This window comes from Triturus cristatus, chromosome 1_2, assembly GCF_964204655.1.
Source record: "Triturus cristatus chromosome 1_2, aTriCri1.1, whole genome shotgun sequence".
NCBI lineage: Eukaryota > Metazoa > Chordata > Amphibia > Caudata > Salamandridae > Triturus > Triturus cristatus.
Genome location: NC_140580.1, coordinates 562164716 through 562178168, shown reverse-complemented (window position 1 = coordinate 562178168; position 13453 = coordinate 562164716). Strand labels below are relative to the sequence as shown.

Sequence of the window (13453 nt, the reverse complement as noted above, 5' to 3'; positions counted from 1 at the left end):
AATCCTGTCTTATCATTTCATTTCTGCGTAATTATATATTTGTGTGCAAAAATGTATGTTTATTAATAAATACGATCGGGGGTCAACGACCCCCTATTCCAAACAAATTGATTGTATTGATGTCTGTCACAATAGAAGGGAGGAGGGGGCGGTAGGCCGTACCGGACCATATACTTGCATGGTAGAAAGAGACTCATAGTGTTCACTTTAGTTGAACTTTAACTCAACATGACTGTGAACCTTACTTAGCTAAAAGATGGTCTTGTAGTAAGGCAAAGACACCACTGTCAGTCAATCTTTTTAAAAACATTCTCCATTTTTTAATTAAGAAAACACACTTTTTTACAATTGCATATTATCGCTCTACAAACACAATAGCTTTATTCCGAACTATCTTCATAAATTATGTTCAAGTTAAGCTTAAAATGCACACAGACGTTTAAAATTAGAACACAATTTTCACACTACAGTATGCTGGGATAGAGAACTCAGGTTAAGAAAAGTGTTCTAAAAATTTTAAATACACTTATGCTAATTTGTGGAGTACCAAAGAAGTCCTGAACCTTCCTGACTTACGAGCCAAGTTTCTGAAAATCTAAGAATCCATGCCTGTATACAACAGTAGGGCTGTCAATAGGAAGAGATATTTAGCCAGCGGGTGCAATACTGCTGTCAAAAAGTGCTGATTTCAGGAGGATTCTTCTTGTAGAGTCTTTGTTTGTGGTTTGCAAATTTGCACCAAAACTGCTAAACCCAGACAGTCAAAACTGGACCTAACATGTAGCCATTGCAGCTGAAACTTAGTCAGAATTTTCCTAAGCAGTCTGTCAGAAAAGTTCATCACATACATCGCAGGTCTTGAAATAAACTCAAAAAGTTCTCATGCATTTAAATTCTGGAGTGCCATTAGTCTATCCTGACAATTTAACTCTAATGACTCAGATGTCAGAGGAGTGTCAGTTCTTTCAGCAGCAGCACTCCAAGGAGTCACAGGCCTGATTTACAAAGGGCCTCCGCACTCATGGCGGAGGCCCCGCAGTCGCGGGGGAGTCTCTGCGCTCAGGCGGAATCTCCGCAATGAGAATTCACAAGTGCATAGACCTTTTGTGAATCAGGTCCACAGTGTATAAAGCATGCCCAATAGGTACCAGAGGACTACAGATGTGGAATCATCTGCTAGAGTTAAAAACTGGGCAACCCATTAGATACCGTGCTCTTAAAATACATAAGGACAGTTCCACATGACCACAGTTGGGCATTGTTAGACTGAACAAGTGAGTGTTAATGCACCACAGCCAAGGAGAATGGATCCATTATAGGTCTTCAATTGACCACTCTCTTAGGCTGAAAAACAGGATCATGAATACATTTACATACAATCCATCCTTGTGAAAATAACCAAGTCATGAAAAGGCAAAGGAAGATGAGAGCGATAATGATAACGTAACATCATGAAGAAACATTAGTTATAAACTCACAGTTAGCCAGCGGTCTCTGAGCCTCGATGAAATCTGACAAAAGAGTCCATCGCTGACGTCTTTCTGGGGGTTCTACGGAGACAGGCTCAGTAAACTATCTACAGCAATTTCTGTTGCCTTTTGCATGAAATTGGCAACCTGTAATTTCACTTTCAAAGGCATATTTCGCCTCTAGAGCGAATTGCTATTATGTTTCCAAATACGATAAAAAACAGCAAACGTTCATTGTTCTTCCACCTTCTAAAAAAGAAAGTAAATGCTGCTACCGATAAGACCATGGCTTCCCTGTGATTTTCTTTCAGCTAAAAACCTGGGGTGACATTCAAGGAGGGTGGGCACAAGGAGAGCACGCTGAGAATAAATTACACATAGACGCTAAGCTTTCAATGCCTCATCAATGTCTATCATACTTCATATAATCCCAGCACATTTAACTTAGCTCTTTATGAGATTCCTCAATCATTCCTACATCACTAGATAATTTCAGCAGCTAACGCTTGGAAGCAGCACGCGGCCTATACTAGCGCCACATAAACATACAGTTAATTTAACACTTCATCCTAATAAATTTAAAATTAAAACTGCAGCTGTTGGAAGCAGTGCAACAGAATTGTTTTTTTCTTACAATTCAAATGAAATCCTGCAGATTTTAAAAATACACATATGGCACAGAAATGGGAGTACATTTAAAACTGCTTATGAGCAGAGTACCACTGATCACAGTCCAATAACCAGCCTTGGTCTGCTTAATCCGTTGCAGATGTATCTGGGCATACAAGGGGAGCATTTAGGTAAAAGTGAAAAGTAAAGTGTGGTATGCAAAGTAGGTGAGAGGACACATGGGGGGCATCACCAGTCTCTTTCATGAGGTTCCCTGTATGGCAAACCAAGCAGCTCAAACACATCCTTTTCAGCAGCAGTTTGGAGAGGAAATCCTGTGCTGACCTTCACGCTCCCATTGCGGACAACATCCTTGTTTAGAGAGTGCTCCGATAAACTCATGCCTTTGGTTTTGGCAAGTGCCCGCATGGAGCGGTTAAAGTGAGCAGAACCCGTGAAGTACATCAGAGAACACGCAAACTCGCTGTATGGAACAACAATGATATCAAGCCTCCTGTGTTTCCTTCCAGGACCAGGAAGACAGCAGACTCCCATATACTTCTTCTGGCTTCCACTGTCCTCCTGACTCACCAAATCATCAGTCAAGAACCCTGCATCATAAAAACATAAGGAAGGCTACTTAAAAAAACTGTGGTATGTAAGGCGTAGTAAAGAAAAAAATATTTGTTTAATGATTCATACATGTAAAACACTGAAAACATGGACAGAAGAAAAACAGATATGAATTATCTACCAATGTTAAACCTACCAGAGCTTCTCTAGTATCATATGTTCTAATGTTCTCCATGAAGTAAACATACAGTACCGAGATTTGTAGACCAAATAAAAACACTTGGGTTCTCATTCTGAGAGAGCCAAATTTACTGTGTCCTAATTCTGGGTTGTCTCTATGAACTGTGGAGTACATTTTCCCAGGACAAATACATTACTCGTCATTTTGCTTTTTCACTGGGGTGAAATCTTTACGATTCTTAATTTTCACGCTTGTAGTGATGTGTAAGGTGTGGAATTGATTTCCCCACACAGTTCCCGTTCCTGACCAGCTTTCTTTGTGCAAGATGCGCAATGTATTACCTGGCGAAATAGGCATGGGGGAAAAATTGCAGTTGAGGGGAATAATTACACTAATTGGGTAAACGGATGAGGTACAGACACTATTCGCACCCAACCCTGGTACAACCGGCTGGTCAGAATGAAAGACCTTAAACACAAGTGACAATTGGGGTAACATTTTTATGATAAACATGTTTGAGCTACAATTGCAAATGAAAGCATCTTGCCTGGTGCCAATAGCGTAAATCAACCTGGATATTTAGCGAGCACTCAATAGGCAAACATCATTGTTGACAATCGAAGGACTCAATCAACCCTCCAGACATTCAAGCATCAGGGAGAATGCTATTGGCCACACTTTAGAACACATCTCACTGTTGGGACGGAAAGGTTCCTTGCATAGTGACGGACGTGTACCCCTGCACTGAGTGCCCCAGCTGCAACAATGTCTGGATTCCTGGTGCTGATTTGTGTTGTCATGGACTAACACAGAGCATGAGTGTGCGCCATGACGTAGGTCTGCCTCACAGATTGTGGTCTTGTTGGACCGGGAGGGACACCTCATAGTGGTGAAAGGCTGCTGTCTTTGCTAGGAGTTAAGCAACATGAGCGTGGTGGAGGCAGCATATTGTGTTGTGATTAGCAGAAGGGAACAGGACATTTTACCTGTGTCACTGGAGTGAGGCCAACAGACTCACTCATGTAAAGTTCCGCTGCTGGCCTACACCAAGTTAGTATGTAATGCTGTGCAGTGCATGTGTGTGTTCTATGTACGTGCTGGGTGTATGTTTGCCTGTGGCTGGTACAATAAATGGAAGACTCTGGGTTCCATTTTGGGAAATCCAGGGCTGACAGGAGGAGCATGAGGAGTCAGAGGAATCCCCCAGAAAGATTAGTGGCTTGCTGCAGTCCTGTGAGTTGGGTGGGACACACAAGGGAGGAAGGAGAGCAAGACTCTGTGAGAAGTCCCTGGAAGAGGGCCTGAGCACATCTCAGGAAGGAGATGGGGTTGATAAGGGAATCAAAGAGTAGGGCAGAGACCCTGGGGTAACCTTCTGATGCACATATCACTGTGGCTGACATCTTGGTGTGAACCTCTAGAACCTTTAGTCTAAGTTGTCTGGCTGCAGATTTGGAGCCGCTCCTGCTGTGACAGACTGCTTTCGGGAGGAAAAGCAGGGCAGGAGTGGGCACTTCAAAAGAAAGACCGCTAACACAGATTTCAAAAACTCAGTCTCTAAATCACATTTGGTGTCTGGAAATGGACCATAAAAATGGGACTGGAGGTCCCGAAAAATGGCAACCAGCCAGACGGACTATGCGAGGATGGAAGCTCTGCAAGACTTTTCTGCCTGTGACTGGAGCTTGAAGCAAAGGCCTGCCAGTATTCCAGCAAGGTATGGGGACATCAACCCGCGACATCAAAGACAACCTGCCTCTGGAGCACCAGTATCTGCCTGCAGGCCAAGACTAGTGTGTCCTATGAGGATGAGATTGTTGGAGGGATAGAAGTCCAATGGGGGATCCTGGCGAGTGAATCTCTGTAGTGAAGTGTGAGGAAACAGCTGCTGCACCGATCGGGTTGTTGCCTGTGTGTAGGTTCAAGTCGGTGACCCTGTATGCCAGTGGGGGAATACCGTGAAGTAAACCGGGGTCATCATTACTGCCATGCCAATCAGGCCATCATCTGCATGCAGAGTGTAGGTCGGTGAAACCATACGGGGCCGCTGTAGATATCGGGCCGTCGCCCATGTGCGGTGTGTACATCAGCGAACCCAAATTCCAGAAGGGGACAGCCGTGAAGTTTGCCATGCCGACCCGGCCTCCGCCTGTGTGCGGTATGTAAGTTGGAGGACCCCTTATGTCAGAGGAGGCGGCCGTGACTTTTGCTGTGCCAATCGGGCCTTCGCCCATGTACAGTGTTTAAGTTGCTGTCACCCAAAGTGAGGAGCAGGTGTGGTGGCCCTGAATGCCAGAAAGGGAGTGTCACTAGAACAAGAAAAGGCTCAGAGCTTTGTTGATGCAATTGTCTTGAGGAGAGGGTGCCTTTGTAACCTGTGCTAGTCAGTACCCCAACTGAGGATAGGAACCAGAAGCAACCATAAACCCCCCCACCTGTGGGAAAGAGCCGAGTAAACATTGTTGCATCAGTGGAGAATTGGGGACACTAAGCTGTTGTCTCTATGAACCGTGTGTGTGATATTCACCAGAGGCAGCAGACGTGAGAGACGCTCTCAGAGACTCCAATTGGGCAATCCCTACATTTGTGGGTAATGCTGAGTGAAGGGTCAGAAGGCCCTGGGGAAACTTGTCTACGAGATAGCACTTCAGTGCAGAAAGAATTTTGACTTTTCTAACAGAGTGGGACTGCTGAGACTAGGACTGCTAGTGGAGCCTAGTATGAATGTCGCCTATAGTAAATGGGGAATAACGACTACCACTAGTAAGAAGGAAGTGGGACACAGGGGACTGCCTATTAAACTCTAGATCCCTGACATCAGGGAGCTGTGTGTATGGTTTATGTATGCCGTATTTTACTTAGTGGCTGTATATAAATACTCCTTTTGTCATAAAAGAAAGTATTTAACTGGGTGATCATTTATTGCTGCTATTGAATATATTTTAAGTTGTGAGCCTGTGTTCATCCCCCGTCTCTCTATCATCAACCCCGAGAAGCCTTGAACTGCTCCACCCGTGCTATCACTGAGCGTTAGATGTAAAATGTGTCAACTCCCACGGTTGGGCCCAGTAGCTCCTGCCAGCTCCATAGACACACCCTTAGTAACAACTCCTGTGCAAGACCAATATATGTTTGGTCTCAAAGTATAGTGCTCAATTTTTCTGTGCATTTCGTCCATTATACATGTTGTACTAAAATCTAAACACTTGACATTCAGAATATATCTCTGCAATAAATATGTCTTTCAGCATACATTTTGTTGCAACACACAAACATTTTCTATAAAATTATGCACCTCGCGTTTTCAGCCCATCAATTAGTTTGCCAAAGATGCCTTTGTGAGAGTTCCCATCCGGATGAGTAACCAAAACATCTACGTCTCCACAGGTGAGCTTTCCCCGTCTGTAAGATCCACATGCAACGCAGAGTAGACCAGGATTTATTGAATGGGCCACTTCTCTGACCTGTGAGAGGGACAAAGAAGAGGAAGAAACACAGTGTGATGGAGGTGAAATCCTGTAAATTGTGTTCCTAAAAGTATTTATTTCTTGTCTTTAACTGATCCCCTGCTTTATGCTGACTCGCCAAAGAGATTCACCTGTATGTACACACATCACTGAATACTGATGTCTAACAGCGTCATCAAATTGAAAACAGCCCATGAATCTGACCAGAGTTTAAAGTCCTTAGCCCAAGTTTACATTTAGTTATTTTACAAATGCTATTTATTCCACATTTGATCTTGCTAAGAAGTATGTCCAAGTAAAATGTGACATCAACCGTGCAGAATTTCAATTCGCGATATGAGTACTCTATACACCAATTTAGAACATACTCAAATCAGTAGAAAATTTGCTGAAAAATTCTGATGGATCCTCCCAAAAAGTGGCAGAAAGTACCCTGTATGCTGACATCAAATCAAGAGTGGAAGTTACACCAAGGAACTGGCCAGCTTTGCCCCCAAACATTTCTCTGCATACAACATAGCACAAATACAACAAAATGGAGAGGAAAAAACATGCTTAGCTGATTTGCCAAATGTGATTGTGAACACAATTGGCTCAGTTAAGGAAAGGGGCTGAGCTTCGCATGTGCTGCCATCGTAGGAAAACTACAGATCAACTAACCTGCAAGTACTTACACCAAGGCATATGGCGATGCTGATGTCACCCCTTTGGTCCTGCTGTTTCATTCAAAATCCATATGCAGAGAATATCAAGACTCATTTCGTACATCTTATCTCTTTCATAAGGAAAAATTACTGGTTGCAGTGGTGGCTGGTGACATTTGAAACAGGTGAGGCGGTAAATTAATGGTGGAGCACCCCACGGTGAGCGAGCTCGAACGACCTAAGGAGGGTTCGGGGGGGTTCTCCCCCGAAAATTTAAAAAGAAAATGAGTGGACAAATGGTGCATTTTCAAGCAAATTTGAGAACACATGCACTTTACTCTTCACAGTCAAAAACGAAGTGAGGGTTGGCCTAAACTAATTAATAATTAGTCTAGACCAACACTTGCCTCTTTTTTGACTGTGAAGAGTAAAGTGCATGTGGTTATGTAGATGCTTAAAAACATACATCTCATCCTAGTCAAACTAGCCTGACTCGCACAAAAAAAAGATATAACTGAGCCTCTACTTATCTCTCTTGCAGACAGAATATCAGTTGTGTTTCTGTGGCACAGCTCTTGGCTGCATCTTCTCTTTCAGCCTACTGGGAGGAGGCCCTTTATTAGCCCTGGTTAGGTCGAGCCTAAACAGCGCTTGCGCTGTAGGCGATCTGTTATCTTTACTTTGTGGGGTCTGACTCCTCCCACGCTTTGGTCTGGCTTTTCGGGTTGTCCTTTAAAAATCGTAGCCTGCAAATGGCTAACGGTGGCAGCATGTCCCACCTTTTTTCGTAAGTCCACTCCCCTGGAGTATTGCCGCGGGAGCAAGCAGGGATGCGCACGCTCCTTGTGTGCCTTTTTCTTGTTTTCTCTGAATTGGTCCTAACACCATCTTCAGAGGACAAGACATTAATTGATAAAAAACGGAACGCGTGGTTTATCAGCTACAGTTAGAAAATACATTGGAGTGATTATGAAATTAAAAGGCTCTAGTCTTTCCATTCAATCGCAAACTGCACCATGTGCAGCTTCGTTCGTACTTTTAAATCGAGACGCCTACATCACCATGTTCTCAATTGAAGCAGTAAAGATGCACCTGACCAGAAACAGATTCCTGTTGTGGCGATATTGCCAAAAGCCGGTTCCACACTGTATTCATTATTTCAGATGCCAGCAATCATGTACACTATAACATTGAGGAAAAAAAGCTAAAACAAGACAACTGCAATAAATATAACGGTCGGCATTAAAACTGGAAGCAACCAGGCATATAAATCGTCACAGATGCCAGAGCGCTAGTCCAAACTGCGAATTCTCTGAGGTACATTCGGCTCAGTACTTTTTTGGTAAATAAATATATAACACTACAGCGTGCTGAGAATTACAGCTGGTTTGGGCGATGGTGCCATCTGCGGAGAAGACGGAGGGCACAGAGTTCTAAAGTCAGAAAGAGCCTTGCTGAAACCAGGCAATGCCGAAAGTTCAGATGTTTGCAGAATGTCCAGGGACGGCATTGTCCCTTCATGACTTCTAGCCAGCTCAGTAGCTTATATTTTAAGAGCACCGGCACCACATCATGGTATGGTTGCTACAGTAAATGCTGCATTTTGTAATTTCAATACATTATGTGTGCAGTGATGTGTAGGACTAATTCCACGCTAATTAAAAACAGCTTCAAAACTAATGTACAGAGAAACCTGCCGAAGATTAAAATGAAATTCTGCAACTTCAAACAAAACAATTTGCAGGAAAAGACTACACGTGATCATGTGGATGAGTTTTTGTGTGGTGTTTTTGTGCACATGCACATTTCTACGTGCAAAAGAGAGGCAGATTAATGAATGAATGAATAAAGTACTTGTAAAAAGCATGGCTACCAAAGTCCTCCCAGCGCTAACGACAAAACCAATTACCGGCAAAAAGGAGCATCAGGTGAACAGCAGGGTCGTCAGAGATTTACGAAAGGAGAGGTGATTAGTCTCGAGCCGAGTATGATCTGGAAGTTGATTCCAACTTTTCGACGCTATGATGGAGAACATCCTACCACCACTTTGTGCTCGATTAACTCTCAGGACTGCTGCGAAACGTTTCTTTCCTGAGCGTAGTGTTCTTTTTGGGAGGTAGGGGGTGATGATAGTTCTGAGAATCGGAGGTGCCCTAGAGGACAATACCTTGTGAACAATGCACAGGGCCTTGAACTGAATTCTCTCTGCCACTGGCAACCAGTGCAGAGAGACAAGCAAAGGCTTTGCCGATGCCCGATATGGAGCCTGCATAAGAGAGCGTGCAGCACAGTTTTGCACCATTTGAAGCTTTTTAATGGTGGCGCACGAGGAACCAAGCTAGAGCACATTAGTGTAGTCGAGCCGTGACAAAATCAGGGCCTGCACCAGCAGTTTCCCTGCACTAAAAGGGAGCAAGGGAAAGATTTTCCTAATCATTTTGAGGATTCCAAAGCAGGTAGCAGCTACCCTACGTGCCTGCTCCTTAAACTCTAATTTGTGATCGAACCATACCCCAAGACTTTTTATGTGTTCTTTGGGTGTGGGCGTAACTCCCAAACATTTAGGCCAAAAAGCACAAGGATTGATGTTAATGGGTTTTCCCAAAAACATCAGTTCAGTTTTTGCAGCGTTTAATTTTAGAAAGGAGTTATCCATCCAAGCGGACTCTTTCTCCAGGCAGTTGGCCAGGCAGAACTGTTTCTCATCCATCTGATTAAGGGACACAATTAGCTGCATATCATCTGCGTATGAGACGATCTTGAACCCAAAAGGCTTGACCACTTCTGCCAAAGGTCGCATATACACATTGAAAAGCGTGGGGCTCAGGGAGGATTCCTGAGGAAGCGCACAGGCATTCTTTCCGAGATAAAATTGTCGAGTTGAAATACAGTGAACATTGTATGCGCGTATTAGAGAGGGGGTGTAAAGTGAGAATGTGTGTGCATCTAAGCGAGAGAAAGCAAATAACTATGGGAGAGTGTGTGAAAAAGTATGCTTGTGTGTGTGTGTGCGTGTGTGTGAGAGCGTGTATGTTAACGCAAGACATAGCGCAGTGTTTGCGTTAGAAAGAGGGTGTGTAGAGTGAAAGTGAATGTGGTAGGTAAGAAAAAGAGAAGTTTTATTTGTGAGTGTGTAAAGAAGAGTCCGTGCGTGTGACTAAGATTTTTGTGTGTGTGTATGTAGGTGTGTGTGTGAGAGAGAGAGAGAGAGAGAGAGAGAGGAGCCTGCAAGCTAGGGAAGGTTGGCTTTCCAAAATAGCCTACATATTTAAACACAGTTTTACATAACAGTCTGATGAAAAGAAAAACAAGGCATTAAATCATAACTGTTAAAACGTGATTGCACCCTCTCTATGTAATTGAAAAATATCGCAGTCTGTGGCAACATTCCAGGAGTGCCTTCACACAAACAATTGAAAGGCTGGCAGCGCAGAGTGAATGACGCTATTTTCCCCCTATTATAGTCCTCCTTTTTATTGTCACTGCCTATAACAGAGAGCAACCGGCATACAGAAGTCCTACAGAACACCAGAATGATATTAATTTTTAATAAACCCATCTGAGAGCTGTCCAAAAGAATATGCACCCTGGACCTGGAGCAGGGACCCTCTGATAGCGGGTCAAAACTATGATAAAAACAGATGAGTTTCTTGGGCAAACAAGTCCAGCACGTCGCCCTAGGGCAATAAAAACTCTTAAACGTATGTCTGTGAGAGAGTAACCAGTGATGCTGTGCCTCGGGCACCAGAGCCATACAGAGAGGTGTCAGACAAAGTTAAAGTGCGTAACAAAAAGCAGCAGAAAGCGAGTCACTATGATATTTGACTTTTACTTTACTATAGTACAACCATAAGCGCACGAGAGCTCCTGGGTTCTAGGAAAAATCCCTGCCTTTCATCAGTGTGCTTGCTGCCACAGTGAGAATGGAGAATCTCCCCCACAGAGCCCTCTCCCACCCCGACATCCATCCATGCCATGAAAAGGCCCTAAACGTAAACGGGCATATAAGTTAAAAACTGCCTGCCTGGGCCTTACCTGGTGAACTGCCCGAGTTCACAACTGCAGCGGCAAGCAACCACATGGACTAGCTGCTGCCGGCACGATGATTCCATTCAGACAGGACAGACTGCCTCCAGTCCCCTTGGCTCGAACATGCAGTCCGTCTCGACTTGAGTGAAGCAGTAAAATGGCTGCCACTCCAACTGCCACTGCAGACTCACGCGTGCGGGAGGCAGTCTGAGATCAAGTCTGCGCAAACTTGATTCCTTGGCTTCCCGCCTGCCACACCCTTTCCCAACTCGTCACTGTAATGATTTGGGAAAGGGTTGGGGTGAGCTCTCCTCCACTCTCTGACTGACGTGGAGAGTTAGCAATCCCGAGCTTGTATTTAAAACGCCCGGGGCTAACTTCACCTCCACGCTATCAGGGGGTGGAGACTGCGCCTTTCTGCTAGGTCTTTGCCGAGCTGATGACATCACAGCCTTCAGGGCTGTGAGGTTGTCAGCTCGGCAAACACGTAGGCTTCTTTGGGCCTGGCTATCCGGGGAGCAATCACGTGACGTCCAACAGCGGCGCTGCGGCGGTATTGGTGAGTAGGGCAGACAGTGCCCGTGTTTTTCTACTAGAACTAGCAGCATATTTATAAGAGCAGAGTACAATAAAGGAGAATTTTTTATAAAAATAAAATCTGAGCAATTATTGATGGAGCCCCAACGCCCTCAAAGAGAAACCGCCACTGACTGGTTGGCTGTTTGGATGGAAATGGTCAGTGCAAGGGAACTCACCCCTTAATGTACACTGTATAAGGCAACTGAGTTCCAGGAAGCAGAAGAACACTGTAAAAGGAACAATTGTAATTGAAGCATGGACACTGGGTGCCTTACATAGAATAGTCCTGCCTGTGGATTCAGAGATCAGACCGATTACAGGAACCAGTATGACATTGTTGGAGAGGGTTAGTGTGTACATGAATTTGTTTAATAGGGTGGGTGTGAACATGGATTTCGCACCGTAATAGCAGCACACTATACAGTTTTAAAATATTTTCACATTCCACAGATTACAGTTTTGAGGCATAGAAGGATGAACCTAATGAGAATTCCATGGTTTAGTCATAAGAAAACAAGGAGGAATTTGAAGGCGTGACATCAAAAGTCACCAACTTAACTTCTAAACCATAGCAGCCTTTGCGTCAGGGTGTGTGCGCAAGTTCATATGGGAGAGAATAATAACATCTAATGTAGGGAAACCCTTCAATCAGATTCATGTATGAGCAAATCAAGTCCCTCTTTATTTTGCGAGTATTAAAAGAGTTGTATTATTATATTAGCAGACATTCTGCTACTAGAATTTACACCACTGGCTGAAATGGCAACAACCGAAATGTCTGCATCTGGCAAATTTTACATTGCTTCCATGGCGAAGATTCAATTTCCACCATGACACTGAGCTAATATCTCTGCAGCTCTAACTCAAATTCAAGCCTTACTGTAATGAAAACCTTCTAAAATCTAGAAATTTGGAGGAGGTATTTAAAGAGATTAAATTCAGCTCAGCGTCCTTTAACATAAAAGACGACAATGTGCATCAAGCCTACCCGGTTATCCTTCATGGATAATGCTGTATATGTGGACTGCAGGCTAGGGAGGGATTATTCTAGTGATGGTTCTACTCTTGCTCCTTTTCAGTTATGTAACAGCATATGAAAACACATGCTGAAAAATAAGGTTCATTTTATGTAGAGATTTATTAACATATTTGTGCGACCAAAGGAGAGGAAGAGGTGGAAGTGATGCAGCTTCAAAAGTCACAAGCCAAAATATATATACACATATATATATACATATATATATATATTATCTACTGGCGGTCGCCAGTAGACAGTTATAGTTACAACCTAGTTTCCATAGGAAATCTGAAAATTCTATTTTGAATAACTTTGGCGCCGGTTGACTTATGTTCGTGAAATTTTCAAAACTAATGGGGCGCTCCGCTCAGCTCCTACCCTGAAAGTCTCGGGGTGATTCGTCAAGCGGGGGCTGAGAAAAAAGGGGGGTCCCAAAACGCGTTTTCCCCATGCATTTTCCCATAGGACCTTTAGTCGAAGGTACAGCCCGAACGGCTGAACAGAATTACTTGAAATATATATATATATATACACACATATAAACACACACATATATATACACGCACACACATATATATATATATCAGTTGTGAGCGGCTGGCTGCCTGCTTCAGGGGAGGGGTCACACCCATACCAGGCAGGCCCATCATCTCTGCGATCAACAGTATGGGGTAACATATTGCCCAATATGTGGATTTCTTTTTACAAGAAAGACATTGTTAAAGGGCTACCAACCTATGTCAAAGACACTAGATTATTTAGTCAAACTGGATGCAATAAATTGGGCAGAAGATCTAATGCTCATCACATTAGACATTGAATCCTTATATACAAGCATTGATCATCAGACCGGCCTTAATGCGGTCAGGCATTTTCTTGACACA

The 13453-nt window shown here is 43.7% G+C and overlaps 1 protein-coding gene across 3 annotated transcripts in view; it reads right to left on the bottom strand.

Moving 5' to 3' along the window:
* Positions 1–297: 297 nt before the first annotated feature.
* POLL (DNA polymerase lambda) overlaps positions 298–13453 on the bottom strand; it is a 235845-nt gene continuing 222689 nt past the window's right edge. For all 3 annotated transcript variants that reach the window (XM_085606462.1, XM_085606459.1, XM_085606461.1), the window contains exons 8-9: positions 6128–6296; positions 298–2689 (exon numbers count right to left, since the gene is read on the bottom strand). In XM_085606462.1, coding sequence (XP_085462588.1) covers positions 2328–2689; positions 6128–6296 — 531 coding nt within the window. In that variant the 3' untranslated portion in view covers positions 298–2327. The remainder of the gene's footprint in view (positions 2690–6127; positions 6297–13453) is intronic.